Source organism: Meleagris gallopavo, chromosome 2, assembly GCF_905368555.1.
Source record: "Meleagris gallopavo chromosome 2, MGAL_WU_HG_1.1, whole genome shotgun sequence".
In the NCBI taxonomy this organism is placed as follows: Eukaryota; Metazoa; Chordata; class Aves; order Galliformes; family Phasianidae; genus Meleagris; species Meleagris gallopavo.
The window spans coordinates 36559710-36580958 of NC_139405.1; the positions used below are offsets into that span (position 1 = coordinate 36559710).

At 34.5% G+C, this 21249-nt stretch overlaps 1 protein-coding gene across 1 annotated transcript in view; it reads right to left on the minus strand.

Moving 5' to 3' along the window:
- RYR2 (ryanodine receptor 2) overlaps nucleotides 1-21249 on the minus strand; it is a 352078-nt gene that overhangs the window by 101798 nt on the left and 229031 nt on the right. Inside the window, 12 exon segments of the mRNA XM_085219664.1 lie at nucleotides 1528-1618; nucleotides 2761-2981; nucleotides 3970-4139; nucleotides 5341-5461; nucleotides 6068-6173; nucleotides 6622-6808; nucleotides 7395-7530; nucleotides 9424-9527; nucleotides 10673-10805; nucleotides 11400-11514; nucleotides 14319-14592; nucleotides 18498-18641. Coding sequence (XP_085075790.1) covers nucleotides 1528-1618; nucleotides 2761-2981; nucleotides 3970-4139; nucleotides 5341-5461; nucleotides 6068-6173; nucleotides 6622-6808; nucleotides 7395-7530; nucleotides 9424-9527; nucleotides 10673-10805; nucleotides 11400-11514; nucleotides 14319-14592; nucleotides 18498-18641 — 1802 coding nt within the window.

Genomic DNA, 21249 nt, shown 5'->3' on the forward strand with positions numbered 1-21249 from the left:
ATCGTCTATGTCCCTGAGTCACAAACAAGTTGAGAAAAAATTAGTTGGACATCTGTCATGAAAGGCAATCCCAAATGATAATTAATGTCTGATATTACTGAAGTATGAAACCTAGACTAACCTAAATTAATCTGTGGATAAACAAAGCTTTTCCTAAGGCACAGGGTGCTCTTTATGAAGAAGTTAGCTAGAATTTTAATTCAATGTTAATTTTAACAGGTCCTCAGGAAGAAAAAAAAAAAAAAAAAAAAAAAAAATTTAAAAAAAAAATTTCAACATCAATTTGCAAAGCATGACGGCAAAATATTATGTCTCTGCTAAGCTCTCTTTTTTTTTCTAGTGAAAACAAATGACAACATAGAAAAGTGCAGACATTCATAATATAGTTTGTAGAAATAAAGACTGGTATTAAATAAACAATCATGCCCTTGAAGTACAAAAATAGGACTTCCTGATAATCAATAATATACACTCAATACTGTGAAATTTTACTAAACTTGACATCAATCAGAAAACAATACATACAACCAATTTGTATGAGGGATACTCTGAAAGTAATGCCTCCTATTTTATTATGTCAGTTCATGAAATAAGAGGTAGATAGTGGTGGTAATGCAGTAGAAGTTGAACATTCCCACCAATATTCTGCTACATTTTGTTGCTGTGCAAGAGATGACAGCAGAGGGGCAGTCTGACAAAATGGTGTCTGACATGGAATTGTATGTGAAGTAAAGGTGTGGAACTAAATTCCTCCATGTGGGTGGAAAAAATTGCACCCATTGACATTCATAAACTGGCATAGTAAAATCCTGCACAATTCTAAAGAGTATTATGGCAAACAAAACAGATATATAATACAATTAATCCTGATATGTGGCTTTTGAACTGAAAAGAAACAGTGAATAAGAAACAACATCACATCTCACTCAAATTGCTGGTGATAAAGCATTGAAAAGGGCTGCTGAAAAGCACCAATATGACAGGCAGTAAATTATTTATTTCTTACAACCAGCAATGAAATCTGAAAAACCTTTAAAGAGTTTGCCATTTTGTAAAGGAAACAAACAAACAAACATTTTTTCTTGTGCACAATTAATCAGAATGAAAATTTAGGTTAAAACTGGTGAGGGCTGAAAACAAAAGGAAAGATTAATTAAAAACATATTGCTTAGATTTCCAAGCACAAACCACAGAAAAAGAGTCTGTATTCCAAGAGGAAAAAAAAAAAAACAATACAGATGTCGAAAGGTAAAAGCAAATTATCAGTTACATATACTTCTACATCATTTTTTTTTCACTCAAAGATGTTTCTATTCTGTTTCCATATGGTCTTGGGGGAAAAACAAAAACAAAACAACAACAACCAAAAAAAACAAACGTGGGGGACAGAGGGAAAGGACTTATAAACATTAGATGTATTAGATATGGACTTCATAACTCTACAAGGATGGATGCAAAGATGGATGCAAATCAGACTAGCTTTCTTACAAGAGAAGAATACTACTGAAGATTAAAGTATACAATTACCTTAAGAGGCATCTTTGCATGTTCATTTAACAGGGGAACATCAAATACTAATCTTCTCAGCAAATGCTGCATCATAGAAGGTCTCAACTGCCTAAAAGCAGACAATTTCAACAGCATGTATCACCACAGTTGCAGATTCATTAAGTAATGGGATTTTGCTTGCAGCATTGAACAATCGTGTCCAAAAAGAAAGCAATGAAGCACATATCAAAGAAAAATTTCTCAGAATGTCATAATCAAAACCTTTAAAAAAGCACAGTAAAACATCTGACCTGTAGACAGAGTTGTAATAAGTCAGGAAAAAAAAATCTGAATTCTCACACTATATATTATGGTCACTCTGTCCACAAGCAGAGACTATAATTTGAATTTCTTACAAGATACCTCAAAGGTACTGAAAAATATCTTATTAACTAACAATGGCATAAGAGCACTAATTCTTAAGATGTATTAAATCAGACACACAGTAGTGGGTGCTAACTGGAGGAATGGAGGAAATAGATACAATACATATTTCAGAATGACAAAGACATTGAATCATTCCAGAAAAATAGGGAACAATCAGTATGAAATATAACAAATTTTTGTATGGTACTTTTGTTCTTCCCTCTTAGTTTTGAATTGTATGCCACTTCTGAATAAATTCACGTATTATTAATAAAAAAATAATTACAGTAAAGCGTTTAAAAGAGCTCTGGTGATTTGCTGTCATTAAGGATTACATTCAACAGTGCATTACACTGATCTTGTAAGCCTACAAAAACCTGTGATTGTAACTAAATGTTTTTGAAACTTGTAGACAGAAGATGAAAATCCTCCATCAAATGTCACTGATGAAGTATGACTATACCGATCACTGAGTAGGATTTCAAATGTAACACGACATACATAAATATCTTCATCGAACTGTATGGTCTACTGAACATAAACCACATTGCCAGCCTGTAAGGCTGAGAAAATTCAAACTGTACTTCATTGAATACACAGTTCAGCATTTCCAGAGCTTTGTTTTTTGCAATACATCCTCCATGCCAAAACATTGTCAGTAAAGCAAGATAACCAGAGACATATAAGCAATTAATAAAGTAGCAAGCAGAATACAACCATTATTTTTAAAATGTTTATCATTCAGCAGAAATTCTTAATTTTGCTACTGATGGCACAGTTCTGTGTTCCCATGTTATACGGAGGTCACTTTATCACATTCCTCTACAGACAATAATACGTTCTTACCCACAGATAGAAAGTAAACACTCCTCAATGGAATCTCGCTGAGCTTTGGTAAGAGAGCAGCCCTTTGAAAGTCTGTACACAGTATGTAGTAAGGAATCAATAAGAGAAGCATGGTGCTCTGTGCCAGCAAAAAGAGGAGCGCATCTGGTCAACAGAGGCAAGACTGCTGTGCAAAGGTATCGATTCAGAGCTAAAGCCATATCTGTAGCACTTAAAGCAGCCTACAAAACAAAGAAAATAATTAAGTTTTGTTTTGTCAATCTTGCCAGAAATTAAAGGTTTTTGTTGCTGTTGTTGTCATTCTGTTGTTGTTGTTTGTTTTGTTTTTTAGCCATTAAAAGGGGAAATATTTAAAGCACAAATACAGATTTGAAACCCACTGGATACTGAATGTTTAGTTTCTTTCTCTTTCTGTCGTCTTCTCACAGATGGCACTTTTTTATGGTTGTATGAATGAAAGCATGATCAAAATAATGAAATTGTGAACTGAAGACAGCATTTCAAAAACAAAACATTTTTCAAATTTACATTAAGGAATGTCACACAGTGGCTTACAAAAACATTCTGAGATCAGATAATACCAGCAAAGTTAGCATTTAAAAAACCCAGTAAAATCAAAGCAAGGAACTGATCCTCACCCATTCTTAAATAAAAATATAATTATTAAAACGAAAGTTTAAATTAAAGATCAGACAGAGAAATCAATTTTCATGTCTTAGCCCTCATATAAGCTTTCTAAATTTGATCTTTCTGTACCAAGCCAACTAAGAAAAAATAGAGGGAAAAAAGGCTTGCAAAAATATAGAAAGCTATTTTTAGGAGAAGTGAAAAGGGAAAAAAAAAAAAAAAAAAAGGAGTTGTTAAAAACAAAGCATGTGCCCCTAATGAATTCCTGGAGCAAAATCCCTGGGAAGAGAATTTCAGTTACATTCTTTACTGGCACAGCTGATCTACAGTAAAAGGTCAGAAATTCTCCTGGAAAAAGGCATTGGTTCTCAGTGAATATGGGTATCAAAGGGGACACTATGTGAATCAAAGCATTATTCTGAAGAATCCCTTTTCACTGATTTTCAAATATTCTTGAAACTAATCAGCCCAGTCTGCAGAAGGCAACATGAAAAAAATTAAAAAATAACTCTGAGGGGTGAAAATTGTTTTAGTGTTCATTAAGATAGAAGAACAAAATTTACATAAGACTCAAAATCTTACTGTATCTAAAGAAGCAGCGGCACGGAGATCTGGCAGAAAGCCAACTTCAAGAAGATGTAGAAGAAATTCCTGATCCTCAATTCCATAGACCCTGTCAAGGAACAAAACCATGGCTGCCTTGTGATCTGGGCAAAACCCCGCAGACATGTCAGGTTCCACCACAGTACCATCTAAAAGGAAAAAATGAAACTTCAATGACAAGGAACATCTTTCAACAGCAAACTAGGCTGTTTATGCTACTTGGAGGTTTCAAGTCTCTGTAGATATGAAACTATCTTCCTTGTGGCTTTGTTTACACAATGGCAACATAATGTGGTTAACTGAAAAAGAATGCATAAGGCAAATTCTACTCTGACAGAACTCTAAGTCCTTAAGTACTTTTTTGTTCATACTTTGTGTATAGACTCTCAACTGTTGATATTCTAACAAGATGAAAAACACTCAGATCATACTAACTAATCTCTAGACCACCTATGCATTTCGTCAGAAATTAAAAAGTAATAGAATAATTCCATCTCAAACATCCCAGGAATTAGACACTGGTAAGCACACCTGTGATGCATGACAATGAATCAACAAAGTCCTCTCTATCTGGAAATTTTCAAAATACCTGAAAAAAATTAATAGAAGTATTTTTTAAATCTTTACATTTTCATTTTCAAAATAAAATAAAATAATTTGGTATCCATGAGCTGTTCGCTATGCTATTTAGATAGCACTTTCAGATCTATATTATTACTAGTCGGAATACAGATAAATAATTGTATAATAGAACGATTATCTTTTTTTATCATTTCTACTGTAACCTATTGGCATTCCTGTGCTGAAAGTTTTTAGACAATCCAGGTTTTCTCTAAAGACACACACAAAAAAACCATATATTTGTACATATGTATATATCCATTTTATATTAATGTTCACTTTACGCCCAAGTATTGCAAGGAATTCTGTGTAAGCAGAATTACATGTATGCTATATCTATAACTTCACCACAGTTGCTGAAGAACAACTCTGGTGTCTTAGTAAGACCTGGTAGAAACAATCAGTAGAGTTAGAACAACATAAGCAAGGATTATTTTTTTAAAATACTTCAGAAAAAAAGTATACATTTGCAGATATTTAACAGACTTTCATAAAATCTCTTCAATAAATTTACATCAGTGATGTAAGCATACACAGAATTACTAACTGTTGCATGCAGAAACATTTTTGAAACATGTTTCAAACATGATTTTACTTCTATTATGAATTATACATTGCTTAATTTCTAGAATGTTATGAAATACTGAAGGAAATATATATATCAGTATACAGTCTAATCATAAAATGTAAGAATTGGATGGGAGAAAAATAGTACAATAATCATCTAACCTTTAGCTATGGTTGGCATGTGGAATGGAATGCTAATTACGCCCACCAAATCTTCCAGTGGAATCAGAGACCTTAGAATTGACCGGATTCTTATGGCCTCTCCTTTACCAGCATGTATTAGCTAAGGAAAAGATAAATAAAATATTACACAGGTCTTCTTTTTACCTTGTATGTGTGCTCATCAAGTGGAACCTTTGCAAACCATAAGTACACAAGAATGACTGCTCTCAAACTCATTATGTTTAATATTGTAAATTTCAGAGAATCTGTACTTAATTGCTGTGTTTTGGATGCAGATATGGAAAGACTAGAAATCTAAGAGTTTTGTTATAAGATTAGACCCATTTTCAGAATTGAATGTTAGGAAAAACAGGTGAACAAAGCATCGAAAATGTAGCACATGGTAGAAGAAAAAATAAAAAACAAAAGCAGACTTTCAGATGTAAAAATATATTTTTTTCTCCCCTTCCTGGCTGAACAACAATGCTTTCAGGTATCAGAGTTGTTGGTTTGATGTTTTTTTATGTTTCTTATTTTGGTGCTTTTGTTTGTTCTTATGTGTACATTGTTCTTGTTCAAGGTACACATTACCTATACTGAAATACTATGTAGTCATAAAACTGCTTTAGTACCCAATTACATGTGTTTTCATGGAAAAAAACCAACAGCAGAAAATCAACCAGTAAAACTGTCTGTACTTTCCAATATATGAAGAAACAAAACTTACATGCATTTCAGGGGCACAACGTCCTAAGAGATCAATCAAAGCAGCATAAAATGTCATGATTGCATTCCCCATATGAATAGTATCATCTTCTTGTTCTTCCATTTCACTGTAATTAGTTAATTGATACAACAATTAAACAATGAAAAAAAAATACAGGAAGGTTTTTACATCAGCAATAAATAAAAACTTTTTATAGCTGCTTTTACATGGTGGCTTCCTCATATCCAGTGCACTGCTAGTGGACATGCACAGAATGGAATTTATAGCTAGGAGACTGTTGTGACATCTCCATTGTAATAATTTATCTGTCTCATTGTCAATCAGAGAACAAATTCTTAACCGAGCAAAAAGAATTCTGAAGAGGATACAATATTTAGATAAAGCCATTTAAATGTAACTGTGGGAAAAGCAGTATTTGATAGATCATTCTCCACCCTCCATGGAAGAATCTAGTTGATAATTTACATGTTAAAATAAAGAACTCATTTCATGACTAGTATTATGAAACTGATATATAAATATGATGACGATGTAAGCAATTACACTGCACCTACAGGGTTCTACTAGATCCATTAATTGGGGAAGGTCCATCTCTTGTTGGATCTTCTGATATTTGTATTGCTTCTTCCATAGCAGCAAGTAGACCATTGCCTCCTTCTCCTCTTAGAGCTGGACCAAAACATTCCGGTCGACGAATAAGCAGTCTGACTACAACATTAGCATTTTCCTCCACACTCTCTCCTATCACATGAAATATTAAAATTTAAGTTTCTATCTACAGTCAGAAAAAGTTACACAGAAATGCAGGATCTAAGGTTAAGTAGACACTTAAATACAAACCTGTTTAAATATCATGACAAAATTATTAATTGTTAATATTATTAATATTATTAATTATAATGTGGTTTTATTCAAAATTATAAAACATGAATGATTTGAAGTGAGAGTGCTAATGACAGGAGTGCTATAGCTGCCTAACACAAGGTGGACAGTTCAAATCTTAAACAAATGATGGGTCTTTGGCTCTACATCTAGCATAAATTTTATCTTAATTAGATTTAGGAGACTTTGTTCCACTTCCAATGGAGATGCATCCATTCCAAGGACAAAAGATAGGTCTAACAATCAGGGAGTAGGCTTAAAGGAGCCTAACAGAACTGTGAAATGGGCATGTATGTCATTATATGCGTTGCATAATATTACTCTAACTGTACCATAAATTTATCTTAATAAGTTGGCTTGCAATATTATTTTAAATTAAATATTTAATGCAGGTATTTATTCAGACATTAGAGGAAGTTATAAAACTGAAAGGCTTTTATACTACCATTGCAAAATACAGCAAAACGAAGAAAATCCAAATATCTCTCTCCTTCAACTGGATTCCATCCAATGTCTGGATAGCCTTTAGAAATCAATAAAGGACAGCTCTGCAATCCACATCCAGCCAAGTATCGAACCACCTATAAAACAAGATAAAGTTAAAAAAAAAAAAAAAAGATATTTCTTGTTAAAAAAAAAAGAAAAAAGAGAGAGAGAAGAGAAGTTTCAAAGTGAAGTCTCCACTTATATCATCTTGAATTTGACTTCAACATTCTGTTATCCTGAATGTCTTAACATCTTTATCAATGACATCGATGATAGAATTGAGTGCACTCTCAGCAAGTTTGCTGATGACACCAAGCTGAGTGGTGCAGTTGTCAGAGGGACCTCAACAGGCTTGAAAGGTGGGCCCTGGTGAACTTAATGAGGTTCAAAACAGCAAAGTGCAAGGTTTTGCACTTGGGCCGGAGGAATCTCAGGCATCTACACACAGGAAGGGGCAGTCCTTGAGAGCAGCCCTGCAGAGCAGAGAAGGACCTGGGGTCTTGATGGATGAAATGCTTAACATGAGCCAGCAGTGTGCCCTTGCAGCTCAGAAGGCAAATGGTATCCTGGTCTCCATCAGAAGAGGGGAGGCCAGCAGGGACAGGGAGGTGATTGTCCCCCTCTGCTCTGCACTTGTGAGGCCTCATCTGGAGTACTGTGTCCAGGTCTGGAGCCCCCAGTACAAGAAAGACAGCTGTTGGAGAGGGTCCAGAGGAGAGCCACAAAGATGATTAGGGGACTGGAACTCTCCCTACGAAGACAGGCTGAGGGAGCTGGGCTTGTTCAGCCTGGAAGAAAGAAGGCTGCGGGGTGACCTCACTGCAGCATTTCAGTACCTAAAGGGAGCCTACAAACAGGAGGGGAATCAACTCTTTGAAATGGTAGATAACTGCAGGACAAGGGGAAACGGTTGGAAGTTGAGGGAGGGAAGATTTAGGTTGGAGTCAGGGGGAAGTTCTTTCCTATGAGAGTGATGAGGTGCTGGAACAGGCTGCCCAGAGAGGTTGTGGATGCCCTGTCCCTGGAGGTGTTCAAGGCCAGATTGGATGGGGCCCTGGGCAGCCTGGTCTAGTATTAAATGTGGAGGTTGGTGGCCCTGCATGTGGCAAGGGTGTTGGAGAATCATGATCCTTGAGGTTCCTTCCAACCCTGGCCATTCTGTGATTCTGTGAACGTAACCAAATAATATTTTAGGCAAAACAGAAGAGCAACTTCTTTCTCAGCTCACTTTCCCAACATTTCCTTATTTCCACCACTGCAAGCTGCAAAGCTTTCACTTTTTCTCTTTGTACATCATTGCTTTGGTCTCTACATTTCTCTTCCAATCGTGAGCATTAAATATTAGTCAGCTTGGTGACAGTCCCCTACTACATCTACCCATCTTTGAAGTATCATCATATTTAACTTTACAGGTGTGCTCTTTTATTTTAAATTTGCTTTTCACTTTTTTTTTCTTGCTTGCTTTTTAAACATGAATCTGTTTTATAATCACTGTTATTCAGACTGACAGCCACAGCAGTAGTTTTTAGTTCTCTCTCCTTTCTGAATTTTACGGTACTATCTACCCCCAGTAAGCCCCTCCTGGCTGCTCCCAATCACCTTCTTGTCTTTCAGGTTTTCAGAAATTACTTTTAGCATGATTTGTTCTATAATCTTCCCAAAAGAGTCATCATCAAAAGAGAAAAAAAAAGAAAGATTTTATCAGTGGTGTTTTGTTGAGGGTGGACACCACTATTGCCCTTGAATCAATTCCTGTCAGTTTTACCTGTACATGTAACAACCATAATCTCAAAGTTCAATCGTCCAGAACATAAGCAGAAAGAGCAAACAATCAGATTCTGATAATCTTCCTTCAAAGGTTATTTAAAATTTCCATACAATTTTCTCTTGGATGTTGATTATACCATTCTACTTTTTATGGGCCTGAGCAAAAGAATCTTCACCTTTCCAGAAGGTATAAAAATATGCATGATAAAGTAGCTACCAACCTTCTCCAGATCAGGTTCCCTTAAAGCTAGTGCAAGTTCATTGTTATCCATCACAGATGCTGCTGCAACATCTAAAGGAGTTGATCCTCGCATAGAAGGAGAGGCTATTGAAATAACATTTCATTTCAGTAGTAGTTTAATAGAAGCTAACAATTTAATAGTACAATAATGAAAACTACTTAATAAAATATAACATTCTGAAATTAGCACATTATTATAAGTGTATCAGTTAAATCACTCAATTTATAATCATCTTGCACTCATATGAAATGTGACATTAGTAGGAATTCAAAACACAACTTAGATGTTTATGCTAGAAAACCTGTCCCACACATTCCCATTCTCACCACATAATTTGTTTAAAGATGTTTTTCTTTACAATATTCTTAACTGAGGTTACTTTGTTTTCAGGAAAAGCTAAAAAATATTTTATGTCCAAAAGAATGACATTTTATCTAATATACTGAAATTGAACATATTTTTCAGCTTCAAAATATTAGAACATGTTATTTATTTCTGTTAAAACAGCAGTCAATATAGTATCAGTAAAAGCAAATCGTTTCTTTCTAACACTCCAAATGCATTTCACTTGGGCATTTTCTCTCCAAAAGGAATTTTGGTTTATTTTTCTGTCCTGTATTTATATTTAAATAGGACTTTCTTGTGCTTTTAGTGCTTTCTGCACTAAAATGGCTAAATTAAATAAAGGAAGAAAGCATCTTCACTGTAACACAGCAGCCTAGCAAAGCAAGCATTTTAGGAAAATTGTAAAGTTTAATTCTGAACACCTATGTACTCATAGTCAAAATGAGCTTTGTATTTGACCCACTGGCATAGAAATATACTGAAAACTCAAAAGAATTAAACAGTACAGCAAGCCTCAGCAGTGAGAAATGAGCCATAGTTAAAGACTGCCAACATTCATCCATGATCCTCTTTATCAAAATGAAGGTTTTATTCTCTTCCATAAACAATTCTACTAAATACTAATTCTTCCTTAATGTCCAAGCATACACCACCAGGTGTATACAATATTACCTCAACTCCATGTTAATATTATGGTTTTGTCTGGAGTTAGCTATAAAGTTAATGAAGATATTTTTTCATTAGGTAAAGCAGAAGCTTTGAGACAAAAACAAACAAACAAACAGAAACGAAGCACAGAGGAACAGAGAAAAGCATGTGAGCAGGGGGAGAAGAGAAAGAACAGTTTTTGTTCACAACGTCACAAGCCACACACATTACTTACCAAGGCCAACACTGCTATTTTCCAATAAATAGCTAAGATGATCAAACATAGCTTTTTGATTCTGCCTACTAATGCGGCAAAAATAACATAGGAAACGACAGCAGTTTGCCACCATTTTGGGGAAAGTGATTTCCTAAAAATCAAGTGAAAACAGACTAAAGCTCAACCTCTAAAACAAGCATAAAAGTTGCAAGAGATTATTTACGTAACAGTCATTTAACATACTAGTATTTACGCATAGTATTCATTGCATACCAGTGAAGTTATTTTCAGGTTTCACCCTGAACTCAACTGAGCTCTAAGCCAGTTAATAGCTCACTGAATAACGCAAATCTGATTATCAAACTTGAAAATAAGAGTTGGATTCACACAAATTCTAGATTCAGACATGAAATAATGTGAATGTTCAGATTTACAAAGTGGTATTTCATCCATTTTTAATTAATTTTGAAAAAGATCCTTCAAGTCCCTTTAAAATCCATTAAACATATGAAGAGGTATTCACATATTTTTTTCTTAAAAGCATGTGAATTTAGTGCTAAATCCATCTTTTTCTAGAACAGAAGAATGGAATTTTCTAAAAACATGATGATCAATTATTATGCTATTAAAAATTAGTAAAAGGTTGTGATCTCAGTACCTCAAATGAGTGCTTGGCACCTTACAGGATAAGCCTTTGAACAGCTATATTTTAAATTCTCTGTCTTCTAAGAGTAAACTGCTTTACCTTGGATTCTCCTCCACCAAGTACATTTACCATCACTTCCATGACAGTCTCATGCATGCCTAAAGCTCTCATGAGATTGGGATGTTGATAAAATACTTTATTATTCATGATGTCTCTACAGGAAAACAAAAGAAAAAAAAACAGATTACAATTTTGTGACTAGATTGTTATTGTGTTATTTGCAAAGGTAACATACTGTGTAATTCTTCACCATCTGAAGTGATTCATCATCATCTAAAGTGAAGAATTACCTTGGGAACTTCTCCAGGTTCAGTCTCTCTCACCCTTTCATCACCTTACCTCTGCTCTCCCCTTTTCCACCATTACAAGATATTCCATTTCTTTACGCACATTAAAGGAGTATTTGACCTTTCTTTTTACATATTAAAGCTACTGCTCTAATCACCACTTGATTACACCTGAGTATGACGCTTCTCTACTTCCATTCCCAAACTAAAATTTCTTTCTGACATAAGTATAATATTAGCTTCAAGTTTATATTCAACTAACTCATATTTTCTGATAAAGCACTCTTTTCAGAATGTTTGCAGCCTCAAAATGCTTGACATCTGCCTTCAAGCTTAAGAAGAAAAGATAGTAGAATGTAGATCCAGCTACCCTCTAAACATCAGAAACATTAGCCAATGTTAATGTTAGTTCATGAATTAGTAGTCCGAAGGACTATCTTCTACATATTTTAGCAGAATAGATTTACATACTTAGAAATCATTCCTGAGGATTATAATGTCAGTATTTTATTTTTTATTTGTGGTATGTCCAATGAAAATGTGTATTTTAGAAAGTAATTACATTTCTAACAACTGTAGTTAGTCATGAAATCACACGTAACCCAGAATTAAATGTAAAGACAAACAGGTCATGGTAGAAAAGGACTAGCAAGTCACTATAGGAAATACTGTTGTCCAAGTAGACAGAGATGATAAAAGATGAACACTGACTCCAAAAACTATCAATACCACATTTCCTTTCTGAAATAATGTTGAAAACTGTGAAAGAAGAACTTGATGGAATTCTGCCAGAGCATACTAAATTCCTATTTGTCTAAAGCAGCTTTATTTCATGGGAATAATTAAATGCAGAAACTTAAAATATCACCCATTGACTATCCAGCAATACTACATTATTTCAGAAAGCACATAACTGCTGACTTAATTATGAAACGTCATACTTCAGAAAAACTCAATGGCATTTCTGCGGGAACAGTTCTTAAGGAGGAACAAGCGAGTCTTCCATTTCTCAATTGAGAGAAAGGAATGTCTTCCACTCACAGTAAAACAGTTGGCATTTCTAAATAGCAGCTGGAGCTCAGGTTAGACTATAAAAGAACCAAATGTACAGCTGCGAAACCTAAGAGACATATAAGACTATGATAGAAGCTATTAAGAATGGTGTGAGGAACAGGCAGCAAGAAAACTATCTTAGCAGAAAATACCTCTTTATTTTCCCTGTATCAAAATTTCACATATCCCCAGACTGTTAGAATTAAATCAGCCTGACTCATAAATTCCTTTGTAGTAGAAAAATGGTAAGAAAAACAAATGCTAACAATAAGAAAGCAGAATATGAAATGAAAACTACTGAGATTGGCTTCCCACACCCCACCCCAGACATAACCACATCAGAATCTAAAAATCACTCACTTATTTGAGTCTTAGCTTAATGAAACAAAACAATTCAATTTTACAAGTACAAAAGTGGATATAGAAATGCCATTCTCTTTTGCCTGTGAACAGGTGACTTTCTCCTTTACTGAGCCTCACACCGAGTACATTGAATGGAAAATCAATTGGACCTGCTGTACAAAAGTACAAAGCAGTTCATAATGAAACAGCAAAAATTATTTATATAAATTATTTGCATATTTTCAATTTTCAGTAAGCAGGGAAAAAAAAGGAAAAATGTTTTTTGCACAACCAGAACTTCTCTTTATGTATTTCCAGTCTCTTTTCTGGTCATTGCTACTGTTGATTGGGAATTTCTAAAACATAATGATGTTTAATCTCACCAGATATCCCTGATATGATAATGCTTCTTTGGATAAAAAGTGAGAAAAAAATTAACTTCTTGCTTGTAGGGCTGATTATGCTTTCTTTATACAGTTTTCTCCAACTGCAGATCCTATTAAGCTATATTTTAGTGAAATAATTATGAAAAAATCATACTGCATGAACTACTTCATAATTCAAATTGTAACAGCTACATATAGCACAATAGAAAGATGTCATGTGCAGACATTTGTATATTCAACTCCATTTGCTGAAAGCTCTACGGATTTGTATGGCTCAACAGTTTCTAGTCCCTGCATTCACATAAAAACATCTGTCAAGTTGTCCATTTTCACAGCCATAATATTTAAAATATGACAACAAAACATATTTTTGTACATATTTTATATATTTATTTCTATATATTTTTCTTACATATGGACACAAGGGAATAGCATGAAGCTGTGCAGCCATGTGCAGAGAAGTTCAGGCTAGTTATTTGGAAAAGGTTCTTCACCAGCCACTGGAATAGCTCCTCACAGTAGTTGTCACAAAACCAAAATGCCAGAGTTCAAGAAGCATTTGGACAATACTCTCAGACTCAGGTTTGATTTTTGGGTAGTTCTGTGTGGAGTCAGGAGTCAGACTCTATGATTCTTTTGTTCTTTTTTTTTTTTTTTTCCAACTTGAGATATTCCACATTTTCAAATCTTCTCACAAGAATAGCCTGATATATCACTTGCCACTCTCCAAAACTGAGGCATATAATGCTACAACTGAAGATCCTACACAACTAATGCCAAAGTCTGCATTTACATCTATGTAGACTACTTACGTTCATGTTTCACACATAACTTTATTAATATAAATGAGACAGCTAATAAGTATCTGTACATTAAGAGACATTACCCACCCTAATCCACGAATCATAAGTTTCTCTTCCTCCTTCCCCATCCTGACACTGAGCAAGGAACGGATTTGGCCAAGGGATGCCAGGAGATTGATTGTATCTTCCACAGACACACTATTTATGGTGTAAGTCTTTGGTAGAGCTCGAACCAAGCCACCGATACCATCATATTGACGATGAAGCAGTACAAACATGGCCCTGACTAACTCTGGGTCTTCTATTACTGATTCCTGGGCCCAGCGCACCATTGTATCTGAAATCAATTGCTGAAGAGTAGCTGTGAAGAAAATACATCACAAAATTACCATTAGTTTCTCATATCTCTGATAGTAGTCCCTGAAGCAGTTTTTTCTAGGGATTTCTACAGCAAACTACTAAAGAAAAGTATAATCAGACTGTAAAAGCAGAAGCATCTCAACAACAAAAGTCCCCATTTAAAATCAAAATACAGAGAATAAATCTAATAACCTAAAAGAAGCATGAAGACATATAAGCTTTTCACAAAATGAACAGATTTATTTATATATATTCTTTTTTAGACTTTTGAGGGAATTCATCTCTTGTTATTTCTTTTATACATATTACTATATAGGTAAGGAAAATTATACTGTGGCAAATGAAAATGCGGCATCATTTATTTATGGAGCTAAGATGCGCATCCGGTCAAAATTTTTGTAATTTTCAAAATGAAACAATTGAATTTAATCTATTACCAAATGAAAAAGACCATCAAAAGAAATAAATGAAAAGGCTCCAATCAAATAAATGGGAAATTGATGTTTGCAGTTTGAAATCAAGTTCTAAGAAATTCATATCCAGAATCTATATCGAGAATACTTGATCAGACAAATTTATCAACTGCAAAGGTTTGGAAAAGTTATGTATATTAAAACACATAAAATATATAATATCAGTTAAGATTTGATGCCGTGATTTAGAAAAATTACTCATGAACATAGAGTTAAGACAAACTATTTGTTGAAAACAAGTGAATACTGTTTTTTTTTTTCCTGTTTAAGGGAAATTCAATTTAGGTTTGGAAGACTTAAGTAATCTAGGACCCTCAAGTTGTAGTTGTACGCTAGAAAATGTTGCCTTTGGTAGCTACCTAACTAATCAATTTTTTTTCTACATCAAGTGGACAACAGAGAAAGTTTGATAACGGAAGTTTTATAATTGCTGCTGAAGTTCAATAAACTGGTAGATAAACATTCTGGTACTGAAAAAGATTGTTTATATAGCACAAATATAGAAAATATTTTCAAATTAGAAATTTTTATGTTGAATGTAACATAAATTTGGAGTAAACTAGCTGTAGTTTCTAAATGCAAACAAAAAAAAATGCACTCAAAGAAAGATACTGACCAAGAAGAAGAAAATATTTAGTTTAACAAAGAAAAGAATCTGTGCTATTATATGGTAATACAACGTAAGGGAAAAATATAAAAAAGAGCACAGTTTAACTATTATTGTTGAAACACTGCACTCTGGATATTTCCATTATCATAACAGGTAGCATTTTTTAGTATAAAAGCCCTTAAAAATAAATGAAATAATGAAATGTGTTCTGGCCGATATTTTAGAAAGTACCAGGACCAAAACAAACAATAACAAAAAGGGAAAAACACAATATTATGCTGCATTTGTTCTTTGTGATGTATAACATGAGCAGCCTACCAGTTTCTCTCCTTATTTTAATGAATGCAAATACTGCATCCCAGTTACTTGTGGATCTGTATCTTTTTTGCAATGCTGAATATAAATAGCCTAGTCATCATGTTAAAAACAGAATCATAGAATCAGGTGGATGTTTTTTTGCTCTGATAGGTTGAGTGGTACTAGTTCAATATAATATTGTCTTTGTACTAACAAATATGTTAGAGAAACAAATACATTTTGTAGAGTTCTAAGCTTACCGCAAGAAAAATGAAACAAGGAAATTGTAGGATTTGTCACAGAATCACAGAATGGCCAGGGTTGGAAGGGACCTCAAGGATTATGAATCTCCAACCCTCCTGCCACATGTAGGTCCACCAACCTCCACATTTAATACTAGACCAGGCTGACCAGGGCCCCGTTCAATTTGGCCTTGAACACCTCTAGGGACGGGGCATTCTGCTTAAACCTAGTCTGTAATTATCATTATGATAACTGAAATAAGTTAAAATCTGCAAAGCTAGAAAGTACAGTTTTAGGAGGAGAAAAATATTTCCTCTTATCACTAAGTTAACACTAATATCTGGCAGTTAAGAATCATTATATAAGAATCACATTGAAATCATAGCCCATAATATTAAGCACTAACATTAAGCAATCAAATTAACAGTCCAGTTTCCCTAGGTATTCTTTTTAGTCATCAAATAAACCAAGTTTCTCCCAAACTCAGGATAATTAATCCGTAAGACCAGAAATTCATTCCTGCGAGTAGAGTAGCCAAATATTTAACTAAAAGTTCACTCCTGATAGTAGCACAGCAGGTTCAAAAATTAAAATATTTGAGAGAACCAACAGAGAGTATCCAGTGAGTAGAGGTCAAAGGATCAATGTTTGGATAGAGATCAATGACAAGTGGCATCCCTCAGGGATCAGCATCTAGACCATTGCTCTTTAACATTTTCAGTGACATCAACACTAGAATGAAGTGCAACTTCAGTAAGTTTGTAGATAAAACCAAGCTATGGAGTGCAGTCAACACATCTAAGGGACAGGATGCCATCCAGAGAGGCTCAAATAAAGAGCCCAGATGAATCTCATGAGGTTCAACAAATTTAAATGCAAGGTCTTGCAACAAGGTTGTGGCAATCCCCACTATCAACACAAGCCAGGGGACAAAAAGGGATAAAAAGGATTTGGGGATACTGGCGGATAGTAAGCTGGACATGAGCCAGCAATGCGCTCTCGGCCCAGAATGCCTGCCTGCATTAAAAGAAGTGTGGCCAGCAGGTTGAGGGAGATGATCCTGGCCCTTTACTCAGTAGCGATGAGATCTCACCAGAGCTACTGTGTGCAGATGTGGAGTCCTCAGTACAGGAGAGACATGGACCTGTTGGAGAGCATACAGAGGAGTGCAACAAAAATGATCCAAAGGATGCTGAGGACAACCTGAGAGATGGGGCTGTTCAGTCTGGAGAAGATAAGGCTCTGGGAATACCTTTCAATATCTAAACAGGGGGCTATAAAAAAGAAGGGGACAGTCTATTTAGCAGAGAGAAATATAGGACAAAGGGAAATGGTTTCAAACTAAAAGAGAGGAGCTTTAGACTAGATATAAGAAAAAAGTTTTATATGGTAAGGGTGATCAAGCACTGGCATAGGTTGCCCAAAGAGGAGGTGTATACCCCATCCCTGTAGACATGCAAAGTCAGGAAAGACAGGACTCTAAGCAACCTGATCTAGCTGTAGGTGTTCCTGATCATTGTAGGGCTCAGACTCCTCAAACAATTCTATGATTCCATGGTACTGTGACCATAATAAAGGCCAAAAAAATAAAAAGAAATCATAACTGACATATAAAACAATAAATAACATTCCATCATCCATTGGATGCAAGCACAACTTGGATGCCACTTCCATAATGCATTTGCCACATGTAGAATTTGGATGCCACTAGTAACGATTCTTATAAAGATGGAAAAGTATAAAGTGACAAAAATTACAAAGCAACAATCATAGTTTTTAATTTTAGGCTGGATGGAGAGAATTTCTCCAAGTGTAGCTTTGTAAATTATGGTCTAATTGTGCAGTCTTTTTTTAGTTAGCAGCTTTCATGCATTTTGGAGCTGCTGCAGCAGATTTTACAAGCAAGTTCTCATAAAGAGGACCTTTCTACAACTAGTCTGCATTAACTCAACAAAAAAATCAAGAAATGTTCTATAAAAATTATGAATAAAATGAGGATCAAGTGTGTGGGGAAAAAAAAACAAAACAAAACAAAAACAACAACAACAAAGCAACCCACAATAGAAATTTCCAATACATCCCACTGGGGAAGAAAATCTGCTTATCATAAAATATAAATAAATATTATGCCAGTTGAGCTTGTTTAGGGTCAGAGCTACAAATATTGAGGTGCACAGATGTTTCACTAAAAATCCACCTAGTTTTTGCTGAAAATGGAACTTTCTTCTCCACTTCTCTAGTTATTTGGAATTCGGACACAAACTGTGATTTAATGTTGCTTACAGGATGTCTTAGCATCATCATCAACTGGCTTCTCAGCTTGCTTCTTCTTCAGATATGTAACTTTTTCCATTAGGTATAGGAGGCGACCCCTAATGGTTAAATCACTATTTCCATCCAAAGTTCCATCTTCATCCAGTTCAATTCCTGGAATCACAAATATATAACAAATAGTCAAAGAATACATTTAGACAAGTTGCAGCAATACCTTTTATTTTGTCTGCAGAAACAATCAAATTGAACTACACTGGTTCTGTTCTACCACAACTATAAAAAAAATTGATATAAATTTAATATAAATTTAATTGATATAAATTTAACTTGGGAAAAGTGCAGATGAAGAATATGTACTAGGCAGGAAAATGCAGACAAGGATCATGTTATTCTATTAACCTACTGTAGAAATTGTGTATTGTGATACATAAAATACATAGCAAATATCTTTCTCTGCTCAACTCACTACGGATGTTTTCATGTTGAAGTTGATTTCTGTGTTTTGGAACTGTGCTCAGAACTATATATATATATACTGTCTATAGACACTGTAGGACTCCAGTGATAGTAAGCAAAGAGAATGAGATTTTTTACGTAAAACAAATCACAGAAGTTACAGAACTCGAATTACAAATATAATTTCTAATGACTAGTCAGAAGAAAGTAGCCACAGTGAACTGTTTCATGTGATATACTTTATATCAAATTCTAGAAGTATAAGAGAAAAAAAATTACATGAGGCTTTACAGAACCATAGACTTGCTGAGGTTGCAGCAAGACTCTGGAGATCCTCTACTCTACCCTCTGTTCAAAGGAGGGTCAACTGGTCAACTACAGCAGATTGCTCAGGACCACTCAATCCAGGTTCTGAATCTCTCAGGATGGAGACTGCACAACATATTTGGTCAAAATGTTCTTGAGTCCCACCTACTATCTTTACAATAAAAATTAAAATAATAGTAATGATAATAATAAATATTTTAGTTTCAAATAGAATAGTACATATTTTTTTATGCATAGATACAATTCCAAAAAATTGAGACCAGAGTTCAGAATAATCAAGCCCTCTTGGCTTTTTGTAATATGACAGGTGCTCCAAGAATTTAAACATCTTTGTGGTTCCTCACTGGATTTACTCTCTTGTACAGAAGAGATCATTATACCACTTTTTACTTTCTTCTTTCATACATACGATGCATGACCTGCATACATTACTCATGATAAAATAAGCTCGAAGTAAAAATGCCATTGAATTTTTGGGGGGGGCTTGATTTTTTTTTCTTTTTTTTTTTTCAGGCTTTGATAAAAGTTCAGAAGTTAACGAAGATTCCATTGCTTTAATTGCATGATTTTTATTTTATTATTATTATTTTTTTTACATTCAGTACAGTTCCATTTCCATTAGAAGTTATTTTATTATATTTAGTCCTAGGAGTGTTACCGATATTAAACTACCAAGGATTATCAGTAAATTCAAATTTTACATGGAATTACAATTACACAATGGTTTGGATGGCAATCTCTTGAACCAGATTAACAGTAAAGATACTGAAATGTCTTATCAGTTAGAATGCAAAGCTGCTCTGAAATTAATCATATGAAATGTCTGTTTTCCTACAGCTGCTATGTTCCCTGAGCTGTAGTAGTACTTCAGTGATTTGCAAACTATCAACAGAATTGTCTCTCAGTCATTTCACTAGATATGAACTGTGTTTAGCTAATCTAACAAACATGAGACTTGACTGTTTAACTTACTTTACAGTATACATGTTTTGAATACAGACTAATTTATGGCACTCAACTGTAATACATTGTCTGACCCATAAAATTAACCTTCTACTTGTAGATTATGCAAATTATTAAATCTCCGTAAAGAAAAGAAAAATAATGACAAAACTAGACCAAGAAATTTAAAAAAGCATCTTCACATAACTCCACTTTAAGAAATATGGAAAAATCAAGAGAACAATGAAGTCCACGTGCCTTGCCTATGTTTTTTCTAAATAACATTTATTTCATCTTTGTTTTCTCTCAACTGATAAATTTTCTCTTTTTTTTTTTTTTCCATTCAAAATAAAAATATTTAATTAGAAGTGAATACACTTTTTTCAAGTGTTTATGGGTGTATTAGCAAATAGAGGGGGAGCACAGAATATGGTCAAGGGAAGCTCAGCTACTGTAGGAATAGCTGGCAGGAAACTCATGAAGTTCAGCAAGAAAAAATACAAGATTCTGCATCTTAGACAGACCTACTAGGTGTGACAATAACATTTGGTTTGAAGTGGTTAAAAAACCTTTGCAAATGAACCTAGGGGGTCTTGTTGAACAACATGCTAAATACCCGTCAGCAGGGCACTGCGAGAGTAAGGAGAGATAAAAATATACTGTATTAGCAGAAACATAATCAGCAGCTCAAGGGAAATGATTCAGTGCTCAGAACCCATGAAACAACATCTGAAATAGTAGGTTAGGGCTACCCAGTACTAGAAAAACACTGAAAACCTGGACAGCATCCAACAAATGCCCACCAGGATCATTAGTAGCTGGACTACTATCCTACAAGGAGAGGATGAAGAAACTGAAGTTGGTATCCTGCAGAACAGAATAACTGTTTATCAAAATCTACCAGGAAGATGTCAGGGCAATGTAGCCATGCTCTTTCTGAAGTGAACAAGATACACTTGTGAAACTAAAACATGCAAGATTCTAAAACTGACATAAGGAAAAAGAATAACTCATCATTATGATACTCAAGCTTTGC